The sequence below is a fragment of the Protopterus annectens genome, chromosome 3.part1 (genome assembly GCF_019279795.1).
Source record: "Protopterus annectens isolate FY-2018-M chromosome 3.part1, PAN1.0, whole genome shotgun sequence".
NCBI classification, from domain to species: Eukaryota; Metazoa; Chordata; order Ceratodontiformes; family Protopteridae; genus Protopterus; species Protopterus annectens.
This window is the reverse complement of record NC_056732.1, coordinates 1,074,505,172-1,074,522,052: the sequence shown is the minus strand read 5'-3', so window position 1 is coordinate 1,074,522,052 and position 16,881 is coordinate 1,074,505,172. Positions and strand designations below refer to the sequence as shown.

Genomic DNA, 16,881 nt, shown 5'->3' with positions numbered 1-16,881 from the left:
GTATCATTCTAGGTGAGAGTAAGATGCTGCTCAAGGTCAGGGTCATTCCAGCCTGGGCCACATGATCAGAGAGCGTACGTCTCAGGTCATTCACATCAGCATGTACGATGACTGAGTCATATTTGTATTTGCTTTGGAGTGACCTGAGTGCGTGCGTTATGTGGCGGATCCTAGCGCCCGACAGGCAGCTCACTGTGACCTTCTCTTTGTTCAGCCTGGTGAGCGGGACGTCAGTGTGTCTGACAATAGAGTCACCTATTACAAGAGTATCAGGTGTGTTATTCAGCCTTAAGGGCTGTGGCTGCTTGTTATACTGACTTTGTGGGCTATGTGTAGTGCGTGTTTTGTTTTGGGGTAGCGTTTGCTTGGATGTCTGCTTTGGAGGTCTCTGTTGCTAAGGTAGATTTTTATTTAGAGCCTCTGAGTATGTTTTTGTGTATTTATGTGTTTGGTTCGCTGATGTGGTGGGACTATGTGATACTGGAATTGTGTTGTGTGAGGTTACCTTCTCCTCCTGACTGGTTTCACCAGTTTTGAGATGAGAGAGCTCAGCCTCCAGTTTGGCTATATGGTTGCATCTCTCACATATATTTGAACCTGTTTGGAGGAGGAGAGGGTTGTCCGTGTACATGAGACAGTTGTAACATTGCCTCAAAATTCCCAGATTCACCAGCTGGACTGGAGAGGAAACCATTGACTGACATTTGGACATGCTAGAGTAATATAGGGAAACTGAATTAAGACGGACCAATAGGGGTCAAGGTAATCGTAGAGAGTACAAGAGTAAGTAGTGCTTATGGTTTAATAGTGCTAACTTGTAAGATTACTTATTTGGACCAGTGAATGGCCTTAGAATGAGAATATGGTGTTTAATTTGAGAGATAGAGCAGTTCTAAGGGAAAAAGTGAAGAGCAGACTTCGTGGAGCCAGGAATAGTTTAAACCTAATTAGGCGGCACTGCCCGTTGTTGCGCTATGCACAAAACCGCGCAAAAGAGGGTTTTAAGAGAGGGAGATCAAGGAGTTTGGAATTGACCCAAAATGGCCAATAAAACTACAGTTTCAAGGCAGTAACCACTCCCACAGGGGCAGGCAGGCTGCTCAATGTTTATCACTGCCACTGATGAACAGAGAGACTTCCCTTTAGCCCAAGCAAAAAATGGCCTCCAAGAAACTTACAAACAGTTCAGAACAGCAAGCCTGTAACTGAACTTTTTTAAATCTCAGAAAAGTGGGAAAAAAGCAAGATTTTTTTGTTTTTTAAAGATAGCAGAGGTTCACAAGTATCAACAAGTTATAACAGTGCAGTAAATGACCCCACACTTGAGTGCTAAGCCAGAGACAGATAAAATGCAAGTTTTAAGAAAAAAACAATTTTAAAAATAAGTGCAAACAGGAAATTCAGTAAACAGCTCTAGGTTGTGTTCTAAATACAGTTACCAATGCAGAAATCAAGTTTAACAAGCCAGAAAATGCTCAAAGTAGGCGGCTATGCAGAAAAACTTAGCAAATAATCTGAAGAAAAATACTTAAAATCTCAAAAGTGGCTCCTTTCTTCTCTCAGCGTTTTCTCCTCTTGGTGGGTGCTTCCCCAACAGCCAACAAGTCTGAAAAGATGTCAAAACCACTAGGCAATCTGGTTTTAAGAGAGGGAGATCAAGGAGTTTGGAATTGACCCAAATTGGCCAATAAAACTACAGTTTCAAGGCAGTAACCACTCCCACAGGGGCAGGCAGGCTGCTCAATGTTTATCACTGCCACTGATGAACAGAGAGACTTCCCTTTAGCCCAAGCAAAAAATGGCCTCCAAGAAACTTACAAACAGTTCAGAACAGCAAGCCTGTAACTGAACTTTTTTAAATCTCAGAAAAGTAGGAAAAAAGCAAGATTTTTTGTTTTTTTGTTTTTTTAAAGATAGCGGAGGTTCACAAGTATCAACAAGTTATAACAGTGCAGTAAATGACCCCACACTTGAGTGCTAGGCCAGAGACAGATGAAATGCAAGTTTTAAGAAAAAAAACGATTTTAAAAATAAGTGCAAACAGGAAATTCAGTAAACAGCTCTAGGTTGTGTTCTAAATACAGTTACCAATGCAGAAATCAAGTTTAACAAACCAGAAAATGCTCAAAGTAGGTGACTATGCAGAAAAACTTAGCAAATAATCTGAAGAAAAATACTTAAAATCTCAAAAGTGGCTCCTTTCTTCTCTCAGCGTTTTCTCCTCTTGGTGGGTGCTTCCCCTTCAGGGTCATGCCTCCCAACACCTCTGAATGTGCAGAAATATCCAATAGCACAGAACATGCCTTATTGTATATGTATCTTTCTCTCTTTAGTGCTCAGCTGGTGAATTTAGTAACTTTTACCAATTTTATCTTCAATTCACTTAGAAGCTGATTAGATGTATGCTGTCTTTTGATTAATTTAGCTTCTTGATTTTACTTCTGGTTGACCTTACAGCAGATATGATTTTTTTTCCACATGGAAATTACTAGCATTTTGGGCTGAGCAGAAATGAACATTAGCATTCTCATTGCTTTGTGCTGTAAATAAGTAAGATGTGGCAACACTACTGTATAACTTTTAACACCTTTTTATCGATTTTTTGAGTGGTCCTCCTGACTGATTGCCTCATTGTTTTCTCCTTATTGAAGCTTCCCTGTACATGTATGGTCTATTTAATGCTTTTATTTTGTAAGCAATATTTTTTTTTCTGGTAGGCGCCTTTCCTTTAGTGCATGCGCTGGATAAGTGTCTTCCTGCGATCTATCCTCTTAAAAATTCTTAGACACCACACAACCATGTCAGCTATCAAATCAAAACACTAAACTTCCTCCCTGTTACATTATTTAATTAAAACCTTGTCACATTAACTATGTCTGATACAGTATCTAACCATTAACTTGGCTTTATTTTATCATTCACCTTTTTGTCTTCTCTTCCAACTTCATTTATATTTAGCCCCATACACTGGCATATTAGATTTCCACAACTGTGTCTAGTTCCTTTTCTCTCTGTCTCTTGTCTCCATTTCTGTTGGGTGGGCAAACCTTTTGCCACTTTCATTATTACTAATCCTTTCAGACTTTGCCTCCTCATTCATTATATTTCCAGTCAAACACTTCATATATATGCAATAACTTCAGACATCAAATTGTCAGATTTTCACAGTAGTGCCAAAGTTCCTTCCTTTTTGTCTTCAGTTCTGTATTGTGGACAAACTTTCAACTTTGGGTTTTCAGTCATTATATTTCCATTTACATATTATTTACTTCCTTGCAGCAAGTATCCTTATTTAGTAACCCAGTTCCTGTATCTATCTGATAATGTTGAGGGAAAAACTTAGGCCCAGAATGTCCTACAAATAGTCAATCCCTCACTATTTTCTCTGTATTCCCACTAATGGCCTCAGGATAGCCATTATTAACTCAATAAGGTTGTATAATAAAGCTGAGCATCTAGATTCCTAACATACTGTGTAGAGACAGGGTTTTCTGTTTCTTAGACCTCAATCAGTCTTGACAGCTCTTTACTTGTATTCAAGATACCATCTTTACGTGTGACTATCCTGGTCCATACCTCTCAACTGTCCAGATTTTTGCCTCATACTTTTGGTCTGCTTCTCATAAAATTTATAATTTTCTGGCAAATCACTGAGGATTGAAGTCACCAAGTAGTGACATACATTTGAGTTTCAGACTTCATATTCTTCAGAAAATGCATGCTAACACACATCCTGTTATTATAGCAACTTTCTAAGTTTATAAAAGCAGTATTTAAAATTTGTCATATTTTTGGGCCTGTGTCTCTCCCATTATTTTAGGCGTTGTCCAGATTTCTTGCACCAACAGGTTGAGAGGTATGCTGGTCACAGATCAGGTGGATACATACAGTTCAATCCTTTTTGTTCTGCTGTTGTACTTCTCAAAATGAATAGTGTCCCTAACTGGTTCACCAATCAAGTATTAGCTCAGTGTCATACCAGACTTTACGTTACTTTTACCTTCAGCAGCTTCTGTTCTCTTCTTTTTATAATAGCTGAAGCCACTGATTTACAAACCTGCCCTTATATAGTTAGGGAGTACCTCGCCGATTTATTCAACCATCTGCATTTTAGAATTTCAGGCCTATATCTGCTTCCCCAGCTTGCTAAAATGCTGAAAAGATAATCTACTCCCAGGTCCTGGAATTCACAAACAAATGGTGATTTCTTTTTCATTCCCATTATAGATTCCGTGATAACCACAGTAGCATTACTGCTTTTCCTTGTAACTCAATGTACAGTGACATGGATATAGACTGCCTGTGCAAATTTCAGATATGCCTTTGACAGGAGTCCTGTAATATTGTGCACTGAGTGCCACACAAATAGACATGTATGTATCAGACTGCATGCCATAAACTCCCTGGTGTGATGTTCCCAGAGTGCCAGTAATTGTTCCACTTTCTTTCTCTCCCCTTAATAAATTCTTTATACAACCTACAACAGTCTGGTTTTACAGTATATGCCGATGACCCTTTTAATGCTGAGTCTGTGTAATGCTGTCCTTCAGGAGGAGTTTTCCTGAACTGGTATGTGTATACTTAAGTAAAACACTTCTCCCAAGCATAGATAAAATAAAGTTTTGCTTTTGTAACTCCTCATTGACTACTGTGTTCTCCTCTCATTGGCAGTCCTAAGTCCTTTAACGTTCCAGTTTCTGATATTCAGCACCTCAGAAATGCATATTTTTGGCTTGATCCATTTATTATACTGTCACACCATACATTCTTACCTTTTCTGATATAGTAAAACAATTAAAAAAACATCAAAGAACCCATTTTATTAACCTATGAAACCAGGCTTCTGTTAAAAACAGCTTCCTGCACTCCTTAATATTCTGTTCTCTTTCTGTCTTATAGCTCTCCTTCAACTGTATGCTGCCTTTAGATGCTTTTAGTCTGAATACCACTCTCTCTCTCTACTCAGACCCAGTTGTCTGTCCATTACAAAAGCGCTACCATTACGTTTTCCTTCCTCTTCTCCACATACAATGTTTACTGCTCTATACTCTAAGCTGTCCACTATTTACACTGTATATAGATTAAAAGGTCAGGATGGTGGGGGCCATATCTGTCTATGATGCAAACTTCTCTTTATTTAACCTTAATGAAGTGTTCTTCACTGCTTCACCAGCTATCGAGAACTCATTCTCTGTGTAGATATTTGAAAAATATCTTATCACAAACTACTTAGCAGTAAGCTTTTAGTAAACATTACCACAGATGAATGGTGTGTTCCCAGGGCAGTGGGTAAATTCTGACCCTTAGAGCTAAATTTCTGAGTACTGCACTGTGGTCCAGTTGCTACTTAGAGGGCCTTATTGAGATGCACCTTTGTACACTTACGGCCTTACCTTTCTTCAAAATGCTGGGTTTTCCCTAAACAGGGCATTGGATAAGTAGGCTGGTTGAAATAAGATTTTTTTTGTTTTATTTTCACTAACAGGAATAGATGCTAATCAATTTAACTGTGACTATATCTTTAACAGTTCTGACACCACTATTAATTATGATGCATTACCTTTCACATTTTTCTTTCTTTAACTGTTTTAGTTCTGCATTGCTTTAAGTGGATATTCAGACTTACAAATCTTTAGTGAAGCCTTATGTCTGTACTATATAATGTTACTTTACATTAACATATGTCCATTTTTTTTCATGTTTTCCCTTCCTCCGTCTCAGGTTGGCCCTGAAAAGGGTGCTGTGGCCCCTTAGTAGGTTAGCAAATTAAATAAAAAGTATAAAACATTATACAGCTCATTGCAGCTTTACTAAAGGCTGATGGACCCATGACAACACTAGAATTATGACAGTATCAATACGTGCAGCTGAACTAGTCAACACCTTCATTCTTACCTTAACATGTATATGGAAGATGAGTTTGGTTGGCTAGCTTAGGGTTATTTTTTTTTCCAAATTTTTGGGTTATTTGCCCTACCTGATAACTTTATTCATATGGTGGTGCCTTTCTTCATTCATTCTCCAGTTACCTACTTAATGGAGTTTAGGGATGAAAAAGAGCCAGAGCCTACCCCAGTACTGAACAGACAAAATGCTGGGAAACTAGGCCTACCTGATATGGTGCAACTGTCTGTTACAAGACACAGATGCATGTATGCATGCAACACACACACACACACACACACACACACACACACACACATATATATATATATATATATATATATACACACACACACGCATATACACGTACACATGCACAGCACATCTGTTAGCATTTTGAAGGATCATTAATTCATCTACAGCATATGTTTGGAACGTGGGAAGAAACTCTATCAGCTGGCAAACTTTTCACTGACAGAGAGGATGTACATAATCAACACAGAAGGCACCCCAGCCAGTCAGTGAACTGGAGCACCAGTGCTGATGCTGATATATTACAAGCGTTCTATGAATTATATTATTAATGTTCATATTTCTACAGTTAACATGTTGTGTATATCTTCCTTCAGTATTTTAGTCTCATTCCTGTGGTTCATACAACAGATGCTATACATGCCATTACAAAATGTATAATATTTGGCAAACCTTTGCTATGCACACCTTTAACATATTATTATACATGTACAGTATGTTATAGGTCACTGCTTCAGAAGGCCATTCTTTGAGGTCCTACTCAGTGTTGCTGTTTGTTTTTTTTGGGGACTGTAATTGGTTCTTGCTGTCTCATTGTTTTGAGATAATGCAGCTAGAGAACAGTGAAAAAAAAATGTATTTCCTAGATCCATCTTTCTCCTTTCTTCATGGTTTTGTGATCTCAGTGTTAGTATACATAAGTACTAGAGAGTGAAAGGTTGCCGGGGCAGTGGTCTTTCCCTTTCAACAAACACTGCAGTATTTTTTCACGTTTTCTTTTATTTTTCCATTATTTTCAGTATGTTGGCTGCTGTCTGAATTTTGAAGTGGGAGATGTATCAGTGAACATGACTTGATGAGTGGTCCCTCAATCACTTGTTCTACTGGATAAAGCGAGTAAAAGACTAAGTCTGTACTGTGATATTTAAGTTCCAGCACACAATATGGCTATTTCATACTTTTCACTGTACTATGTGCATAATATTTACAGTAAAGTTTGTTCTACTAACATTTGTTCATGATGTGCTGTAAATATTATGTTGCAGATTTTCCTTTTGCATGGGAAATAGGTTCATATGCTCATAGCTAAGTACTAGGCAATTTTATTTTCTTTCTTTATTTATTTATTTTACATTTGTTGTCCGGGATAGTCTGACTGGATACATATCCATTTTCAGTGGAGGCCCGGGGAGAAAAGCTCCAAAGGAAGTAATACAGAGAAGGAAACTTATATACAACACCCTAAAGTTCATGGATAACAAACAGTCAAGTTAACACTCATAGTGTAGGTTAGCTGAAATAGGATGCTTTACATCTGGACAGCTGATTATAACACAGTAGCATTGAATTAACTATTATTTACAAAAGCAATTGTCAATCTGATACAGGTGTACAAGTGTTACCAAGTATTTAATCAGGCCTGGCACAGGGACAAAGCCATTGAGTCATGAAGTACTGCCTGAGGTCTGTCTTAAATTTAGAAAGGATAGTGTTTGTTGTGATTTCCAGGGGTAGTGAGTTCCAAGCTTTGCCTACCGAGTTGGCAAACGTGGAGTTCCCGGCTAAGTTGTTAGCTATAGTGGTTTGCACTACAATTCTATTGGATGATCTAAGTGATCTTTGGTTGGTGTGAGGTTTGATGATATTTCTTAAAGCAGGGGTATTATCAGGTTGGTTAAGAACTTTGAAAGCTATAATAAGTTGGTTATACCGAATCTGTCTTGATAGCTCTAGCCAGCCTAGATTTTTTAGGTTTATACAGTGATGTGTTCTGTAGGGCAGCCCAGTGGCAAATCTAGCTATGCTGTTATAGCAGGCTGTGAGTCTATTAAGTTCCATTTTGTTTAAGTTGGCTAGTTTAGGAGAGGCATAGAAGAGGGTGGAGAGGAGGTGTAATCGGGCAATAGCAGTCCTAGCAGGTTGGGCAAGGAATGATTTTATTCTATGCAGTGAGCCCAGTTTTTTATTAATGGTTTTTATCATTTTATTTACATGGGCATTAGATTTAAGATTGTTGTCTACAATTACCCCAAGTAGTTTTGTGTGGACATCTGGGGCGATGATAGTGCCATTTTTAGAGGTAATGGAGAAGGATATCACCGGGGATTTATGCGTGGGAGAGAAAAATAGCAGTTTAGTTTTATTGGGGTTTAGAAGGAGACATCAGCCTGCAAGCCAACTTTCAACCAGGTTGATTGAGTAATAGCCTGAAGACCATTGCACACCTAGCCAATAACCGATATCAAAAAAGTTTCCTCCAGCCTCAAGGAGGGCAGTACAAGACAGACTTGGGGACAGTCTGTGACTGCCCATCCAATTATCTAGGTTTACCTTAAAGGTGGCAAGGGTGCTACCCTGCTTAACATGTATCTGAAGTTTTTTCCAGAGGTGGGGGATACACTAGGATATGACTCTATTATGCCACTGTGTCTTATTTATCTGTTAATAAAGATTTAGTTCCTTTAACCTGATATTTGAGGAGCAATTTGTTCTCTGAAGGAATAGCAGGTCAAACAGTCTTGGAGCTTTCATGTCTCAAAAGGCTAAACACAGACCCCACAGAAGAGTCTGTACGAAACTGAGTATATAGAGAAAGGGCTACCGGTCTGTCCTCACAACTAAGATTTTGATGCTGCTGATCTTTTTAGTTATGACCCCCTGAGGTCTCTCAAGTTGAGTTGTATGTTTAGACAAATACATACTAAAAAGAGCATTATATTTAGTAATGGGTCTGATGAGATATGAATAAAGGGGAATTAGGACTTCTTTAGTTTAGAGAAGATGCCTTTAGAAATACGATTAGACATACAGTAGACTTTCCTAACTACTGCTGTGAAATGATGGTCGAAAAAAAAAGGAATTCTCAATGAAAGTGCCTCGATCTCTAATGACAGTGTCTGCTCAGTTGTGTATGTGTCAGCTTTTAGGTATGGAGAAATGTTTTGTTTACCAAAATTAAATATACTACATTTTTTACTTTTAATTTGAGACCATTGTCTTTGCAGCAGTTGTTAACATGGTATGACATATTCTGGAGCAATTGTGAGTTTGTGGCAGAATGAATGACAACTCCCATATAGTAATCTGCAAATTTAGATAAGCCACAGGACAGGAATGTTAGCTGGAAGGGCCGAGAAATAGATGGCAAACAGGAAAAGGTCTAACACTGAGCCCTGTGGTATACCTGTGGTAACATTTTTGCTTTCAGAAGTGGCATCCTCGACTCTAACAACATGACTTTTGGGGTATGACTGAAAGAGATGTTTAGACCAGCCAGAATATCAAGTCAAAAACTCTATAGATAATTAAAATTAAACTGGTGCATAGATCATAGACTATCTATCACTCTTAACATCTGAGAAAATCTTTCATTTCATAACCATCCAACACCAGTCTCTGTTTTAAGTCCATGGCAATTTCTGATGTTTCTAGTCAGCTGTTGGGCTTTTTTCTGTCACTTAGTCATTTTCCTTTGTTACAATGTAAAATGTTTCACTGGCAAGTTCTTCTAGTGGGCTTTTCAGTCTTCAGTAGAATTAGAAGCAGAGGTCCCCCTTCAGCTTACTGACTCACAGTTTGCTCAGCAGACTTTTTATTTCTTCCTTAGCCTGTTGTTGTTGTTTGTCTTTTCGGCTTTTCCAGGTTAGGGGTTACCACACCGGAACTCCAGTCCGCTAATGATTGGCAATAGATTTTTTTATGGTGCTGATTTGCCAGCCTGATGCCCAACCTTCAGCGTAGGCACGCCCATTCACGCATATCTTTCGGAGGCCACTCGACCACGGGGAGGACATGCAGACTCCACACAGAAGACACTCCAACCGTGAATCGAACAGGAGAACCTCTTGCTGTGATGCAACAACGCTACCGCTGTACCACCACGGCTTAATTTGTTCTGCATCCAAAAATTAATTTGAACCTGCAAAACAAAATATTCCAAAAACAGCTGGATACAGCAACTTGAATCTCACACCTGCCTCCTGATATTCCCTGATTGCTGGGATAAACCCGTTTCTCCTCTGTCTTGTGTACATTGAATAATTATTTTCTACAAACATTCTAGTGACCCCAAATTTTAGTATTTCCCTTCTGCTGGTATGACTGTATCTTTACTGACTCATTAAAACCTAGTGATGCTTCCAGTTTTCAACAGTTACCCATTACTGACACCTCCAAGCATGTAATAGTGCCTGCTCATGTTTACATTAATAATTCCAACATTGTGCTACTTACAGGCTATTAAAAATGGGGGTTGTGTTGATCCATCAAAGGCAGTTTCAATGAGTGTGAATAAAACCAAAATCAGTTCACTGAAACCACCTTCAGTGAACATTGAACATTTTTCCCCCCTCTGCATACCCCAGAATTGTATTTACCAACTTCAAGGTCACACAGCAGTGGAGAAATAGGCAATATCCACTTTCATCAAAGGTAGTTTTGGCAAACTGTCTTTGGTTCCTTTCCATTCACTGAAACCACCTTCAACAGATTGACATGCTCCTTTGAAAATGTCCATCTTAAAGCTTACATTATGGGCAATAACACAAGGCATCTACAGCAACTGGAAAGACCACAGAAATACCTCACAAAGAGGATTACTGGCCTCAAACAGATGCCCTATGCAGACCGTCTCAAAAAAAACTACAGCTTTACTCCATCGCATATCACCTACTCAGGGGCGATCTCTGCCTAACATACAAAGCTATGTCAAACCCAGGGCTGTTGGACATGCTCCACTTAAAGAAATCACAATCCCTCCGAGCTACACGCTCTAGGGACCTAAACCTTGTCACCACAATAAACAGAACATGCTGGAGGGATAGATTCCTGTCTCAGAGACTTCCCATACTCTGGAACAGACTACCTGTCTATGTCAAACAGAGCTCCTCATTAGCACTCTTCAAGAAAAATCTTGATGATTGGATGGGAAATGGGAAATTCACCCTGGGGATCACTTTTGGGGCTCTGCTCGACAGGGGCACAGGAAAATAATTTTCATGGGTGGCGAAAGCCAGGGTACATTTTTTGGCTAGGCTTGTATGGGCCCTAGGGCCAATAGCCTAGTACCTACCTATGAACGTATGAATATGTGTGCATTGAGTTTGGTGGCGTTAAAGAAATATTAATTGCTGTTAATACCTGTTTATTTATAATGTCAGAATGTTCATATTTCTTTAAATATCTCAAAGACCAAGAGATGCAGACAGAACAGCTTAGCCTGCCTGAAAGGTCATAGCTTGGTAGACCAAATGCTGTTGATAGTATACCATGTACCTTAAAATTGTTGCAGCAGTATTATAAGTTGTATACCAAATGTTACAAAATTAATATTTACTATGTTTATTGTGACTTATAAAATCCATTTTACGACCTAAATCTAATGATCACTACCACTGTAAAGACGTGTTTGTGCTGAGCAGTTTCCCATTTATGCTTCTTTAGTAATCCGTATGGCTGCAGAGATATAAACATTTTTTTGAACTGTGAGACCATAACTTGATTTTGACAAAAAGCTCGGTATGCAGCCCTTGGAAGTTACAGGGCAAACTTTCAGAGCTCTTTTGGGAGGGAGTGAGTGAGCTAATAAGTCATGGCAACTTAAAGCCAAGTTTGGAGTGTACACACAGTCTGTTCTTTCATTTAACAAATCCTGCTATGGAATACTAGTTAAATTACTAATTTGTACTTTCATGAAATTAATGCATTTTGTTCCTTCCAGTTTTTCTGGTATAGAAAAATTGCAGGTTTGCCCTGCATACTTTGTCTTCTAACTACTATTTTTAATTTAGTTCTTCTTGAAAATCATCATATTCATCCAGACTTTCCTTTGTTTCAACCACTGATTTCGACAGTTTTATCAGCTCATTTTAGGTTTATTGACCCCCATTATTTTTGGCTTTGTCTAGCTTTCTTGAGCCAACTTCATGCTATTCAAGTCAGAAGTGACAAACTTTGACACCCATGCAGACGGGAGCTGAAAGTTCAACTGCTGAATCCTACACTAAGGCACTGTATGAACACAGCATGAATCTTGCCATCCTAAATAGAACCAAAATGCTCTCCTCCAAAAAAAGGAAGGCAATCTAGTGGTTCCCTGCTATAAATAAACTATACAACAGAAGGAAGAAACTGTTGCAGAAAAGAGGAAAATCCCAGAATGCAAAAACTCCCTTACCAGCCTCAGTAAGAAGCTGAGATCCCTCATAAAATCCTCCAAAGCTAGTTATGAAAATAAAATTGTCAAAGATTCCAAAGACAACCACCAGGCATTCTATAGTTATGCCAAGAATCTAAATGGCAATGCTCAGATCTGCTCTGAACTACAACAGAATGGCATTAAATATACTGATCCCAAGGATATTTCCAATATCCTAGCAGATCAATTTAGTGCCAACTTCACCCCCCTCTCACCCCCTAAAGGGCCCATCTCAATACCAAAAGATTGCCAAATTCTGGTAATCACGGCTACACAGATAGAAACCGCACTCTCCAAAGCTAAGAATACAGCATCCATGGGACCAGATGACATCCCGGGCTGTGCACTTCATGCACTACGAAATGAACTGGCATCTCACCTAAGTATCATGTTTAATCATAGCCTCACCTCAGGCTTCGTGCCCACTGAGTGGTGCACAGCTACAGTTATCCTACTCCGTCCCATCAGTCTGACGATCCTGATCTGCAAGGGCATGGAATGCATTATCATGGAACTTATAAACAAAGGCATTGGCAACCTTCGAACACTGGACCCCACCCAGTTTGGGTTCATAAAGGGCCAATTGTGTCTCCTGAACCTGATTGACTTCTTCGAATCAGTCTCCAGAGCTGTGGACGAGGGTAAGGTGGTCCACACAGCCTATCTGGACCTTGCCAAGGCCTTCAACACCATCCCCCACTCTGGAATCATAAATAAACTTACTAAGCTGGGCATAAATCCCTATATCACTCGATGGGTTGCCAACTGGCTTACTGACAGAACCAAGACTGTAAAAGTAGCCAACTCCAAATCCAGCTTCAGACAAGTGACAAGTGGAGTACCTCAGAGTTCAGTCCTGGGACCGCTCTTGTTTGGCATCTACTTCTCTGAGGTACAGGCCAACACTAAGGGACTCTGGCTAACAAAGTTCGCAGATGACTGCAAACTGGGAGCCATTATTGAACCCCCAAATGATGTGGATATTCTACAAAAGAGCCTTACAGAAACAGATGCTTGGTGCCAGAGCCATGGGCTCAAGCTTAATGGCAAGAAGTGTATAGTTATCCCCTTTGGGAAAAACCATGTACCCATGAATTACCACATAGGTGGCAGTACACTAAGCACCGAAAGTGTGATGAGAAACTTAGGGGCACAGGTGGACAGTGGTCTCACCTTAGATAATCACATTGCCACAAGAGTCAGGAAATCCTTCTATGTGGCACACCTCATTACTAAGGGCTTTTAATCCAGAAAAAAGGAGGTCATTGTCCCACTGTACTCATCACTCATTAGACCCATTATAGAGTACAACGCCCCATTTAGTATGTACCTCACAAGACATCTGCAACAGCTAGAAAGGCCGCAGAAATACCTCACTAAAAGAATCACAGGCCTAAAGCAGATGCCCTATACTGACCATCTAAAAAACCTCCAGCTATACTCTGTGAGATATGGTCTACTCAGTGGCGATCTCTGCTTAACATACAAGGCCATGTCAAACCCTGAACTGTTGGACATGCTCCACTTAAAGAAATCCCAATCCCTCAGAGCCACACGCTCCAGGGATCTAAACCTTGTCATCACAATGAACAAAACATGCTGGAGGGATAGGTTCCTGACCCAGCGACTCCCCATACTCTGGAATAGACTGCTCATACATGTCAAGCAGAGTGCCTCATTGGCCCTCTTCAAAAGGAACCTTGACGATTGGATGGGAGATAGGAAATTCACCCCGGGGATCACTTCAGTCGCTAGACAGAGGTCCAGGGAAGTAAATATTGTGGGAAGAAACATCCAGGGAATTGTATTGGCAGGGCTTGTATAGGCCCTAGGGCCGATAGCGTAGTACCAACCTATGAACCTATAATAGGTTGAGAGGTATGGCTGACACCTGAACTGCTTTTTACTGAACAGCTGCAAAGCTGTGTTTTACCAGAGGTTTTTCTCCTAATTTTCTAGTTGATTTTCTCTTACTTTCTCCAGATGTTTTCTTTGTTGACATTGTAGCAGTCTAGCAACTAGCCAGTAACTGAATTTCAGCCCTACTTTCCTCATATGTCCACATGGATGGCGTAGTGGTGCAGCGGTTGCATTGTTGTCTCATAGCAAGAGGTTCTCTGGTTCAATTCATGTCTGGGGTGCATTCTGTGTGGAATCTGCATGTCCTCCCTGTATTCGTGTGGGTTTCCTCTGGGTGCTCCGGTTTCCTCCCATATTACAAAGACATGTATCTGGAGCATTTCTACCCAGGCCTCCACTGAAAATGGCTTTGTTCCATGTCAGACTTTTCCGGTAAACAAATGTTAAATAAATAAATATGTTATGTTCTTACAGATCTAACAGATGCAGTTCCCAGAATGTTTCTGGCCTACAAATGCAGTGGGATTTAGCAGGGCCTGGTAGTACTTTCCTAGGTCACATTCAGCAATTGCTGATTGTACTTTCCTTGACCACAGGGCAGTTTAATGATTTTTCAGCCTTAGTATGTATAGTATTAGGCAGCAGTATATTAGGTGCTCTGACCAGGCTTGTTTGCCCTAGTTATATGACATGCTAGAAGGACTTTGAGTGTTATGGGTCTGGCAAGCAGTGACATTGACTGGAATGCACAGCTAATTGCCACTTTCTGGTCTTGTCATAGTATATACTCAGATGCTATCATTTGGTGACAAAAGCAGTTCAGTACAAGTCCAAAGTTAAGAATGGGCTCTTTGGCTTTTTCCATTTATGTACACTTCAGACTTGCAGTACTTTTTTGAGGTTTTAAGGAGAATATGTCTTGCTTACTTTGGGCATCTGTTTGCTGTAGGCCTAGTGAAGCTGTTCTAGAAGTTGGAAATGGCATTCAGATATCCATGACATATATACTTTTCAACAACTAAACTCTAGATGCCATGATGCCCTACAAAATCCTAAAGCTGGTAGCCCCTCTCTACTATAAGGGGTTTAGGGTCCATAAGGCAGTACTATGATGCCTGAAGTGCCTGCTGTTTATAGTTTTTGTTATCAACACATGGCACATTTACTACTACATTTTGAGGTCAGTGAGATAAAATTTTGTCTTCTCCATTTTCCCGATTGCAAAAGGAATTAGTTTATAGCCCTGGCAGAAAGATGCCTCTGGTCCTGCACTTGGAATGTTTTACTTAAAAATGCTACAGAGAACATTTTGTTCCAACTAGAAAAGTAACAAAATGTTCAGTATATATTTATATTTATGTATGTGTGTGTGTGTGTATGTGTGTGTATGTGTGTATGTATAAACACACACACACGCGAGCACACACACACACACACATACACACACATATATTTAAGGAAACTTAATATTGTTGACTGTAGTTGGTTGACATCTCTTTAGTCAAAAAAATTTGATCAACTACAAAATGGTCAAAAGGTGTGCAAGACTGCATAATATTTGAGCTAGGGGAATATGCCCTTTTGCAAAGAGAAGAACCCTCACAAGTATGGCAAGTGCAACGGCCCAAAAAGATACAATCCATGTCAGAAAAGTAGGCCAGCACAAAGTGGTGTAAAATATCTTCTTTACTTTATGGCATATAGGCAAAGAAACAATTACAAAAATCCAAAACCCAGACCGGTTTCGGCTATATAAAGCCTTCTTCAGTGTAAGCCATCATGGCTTCTCAGAATGTAGAAAGTTAAAAGTCAGAAAACAGTGGTGCCCCGAAATGGCCCCTCCTTGAGGTCATTATAACTTACTATACTGAATCTAGATGCATGTATTTTTGTTTTCAATCACTGTGTTTTATGGCTGTCATTTATTTTAGCTGTATCATGTATCATATTGTTTATGAAACTTCATGTAGAACTTATCAAGACTGGATATTGTTTATCTTTTAGCTGTTCATTTTTTGATATCTGATGAAATTATGTGTTGCATTTTGGAAGTATTTTTTATTTTAACTTATGTGCCACTATGTTCCTGTGTTACTCTTTGTGTACAGGTTAACAGTTTCTGTGTCTTTCTAAAGGTATGCTTATCATGTTTTCCCTTTCTTTGTCTCCTGTGAAATGATGGTTTACATAGAAAGCCCTAGATCAATAGATTGTGACACTGTAATACCTCCTGTGCCACCAAAGCGACTGCATATATGCACGTAATTATAACTGTAACAAATGACATGCGTATATGAGGTTCCATTTTCCTCTTAGCTCCCCCCTCCATTTTTTATAGTGTTTCACGTAATGTAATTTGAACAGACATTGAGTGAAGAAACTATCATTTTCCAAACATAAACACTCTGTTATTCTTATTTGTACTGGCAGAGCCTTTGACAGATCCACGCACAGTGTTCCCCTTCAGTGGTGGTGAAGGCCCAGCTTTAGCACGATTAAAACATTATTTCTGGGACTCTGTAAGTATACATTTGCAAATTCATTTTTCAGATTATTTAATATTGTCTATATGTTACATTGAATTATATTTTGATATACAGTTTCTAATAGATTTCTGTGATAAATGCAGTGACTGTGACAAGAATGGGAAATTTTTCATTGCAGTGTAAAGATGTATTCTTTACTTTTGT

At 39.4% G+C, this 16,881-nt stretch overlaps 1 protein-coding gene across 1 annotated transcript in view; it reads left to right on the top strand.

The window, feature by feature from the left end:
- Nucleotides 1-16,881, top strand: part of LOC122798356 (cryptochrome DASH-like) — an 807,604-nt gene that overhangs the window by 361,493 nt on the left and 429,230 nt on the right. The window contains exon 7 of the mRNA XM_044067208.1: nt 16,624-16,710. Within this exon, the coding sequence (XP_043923143.1) occupies nt 16,624-16,710 (87 nt within the window). The remainder of the gene's footprint in view (nt 1-16,623; nt 16,711-16,881) is intronic.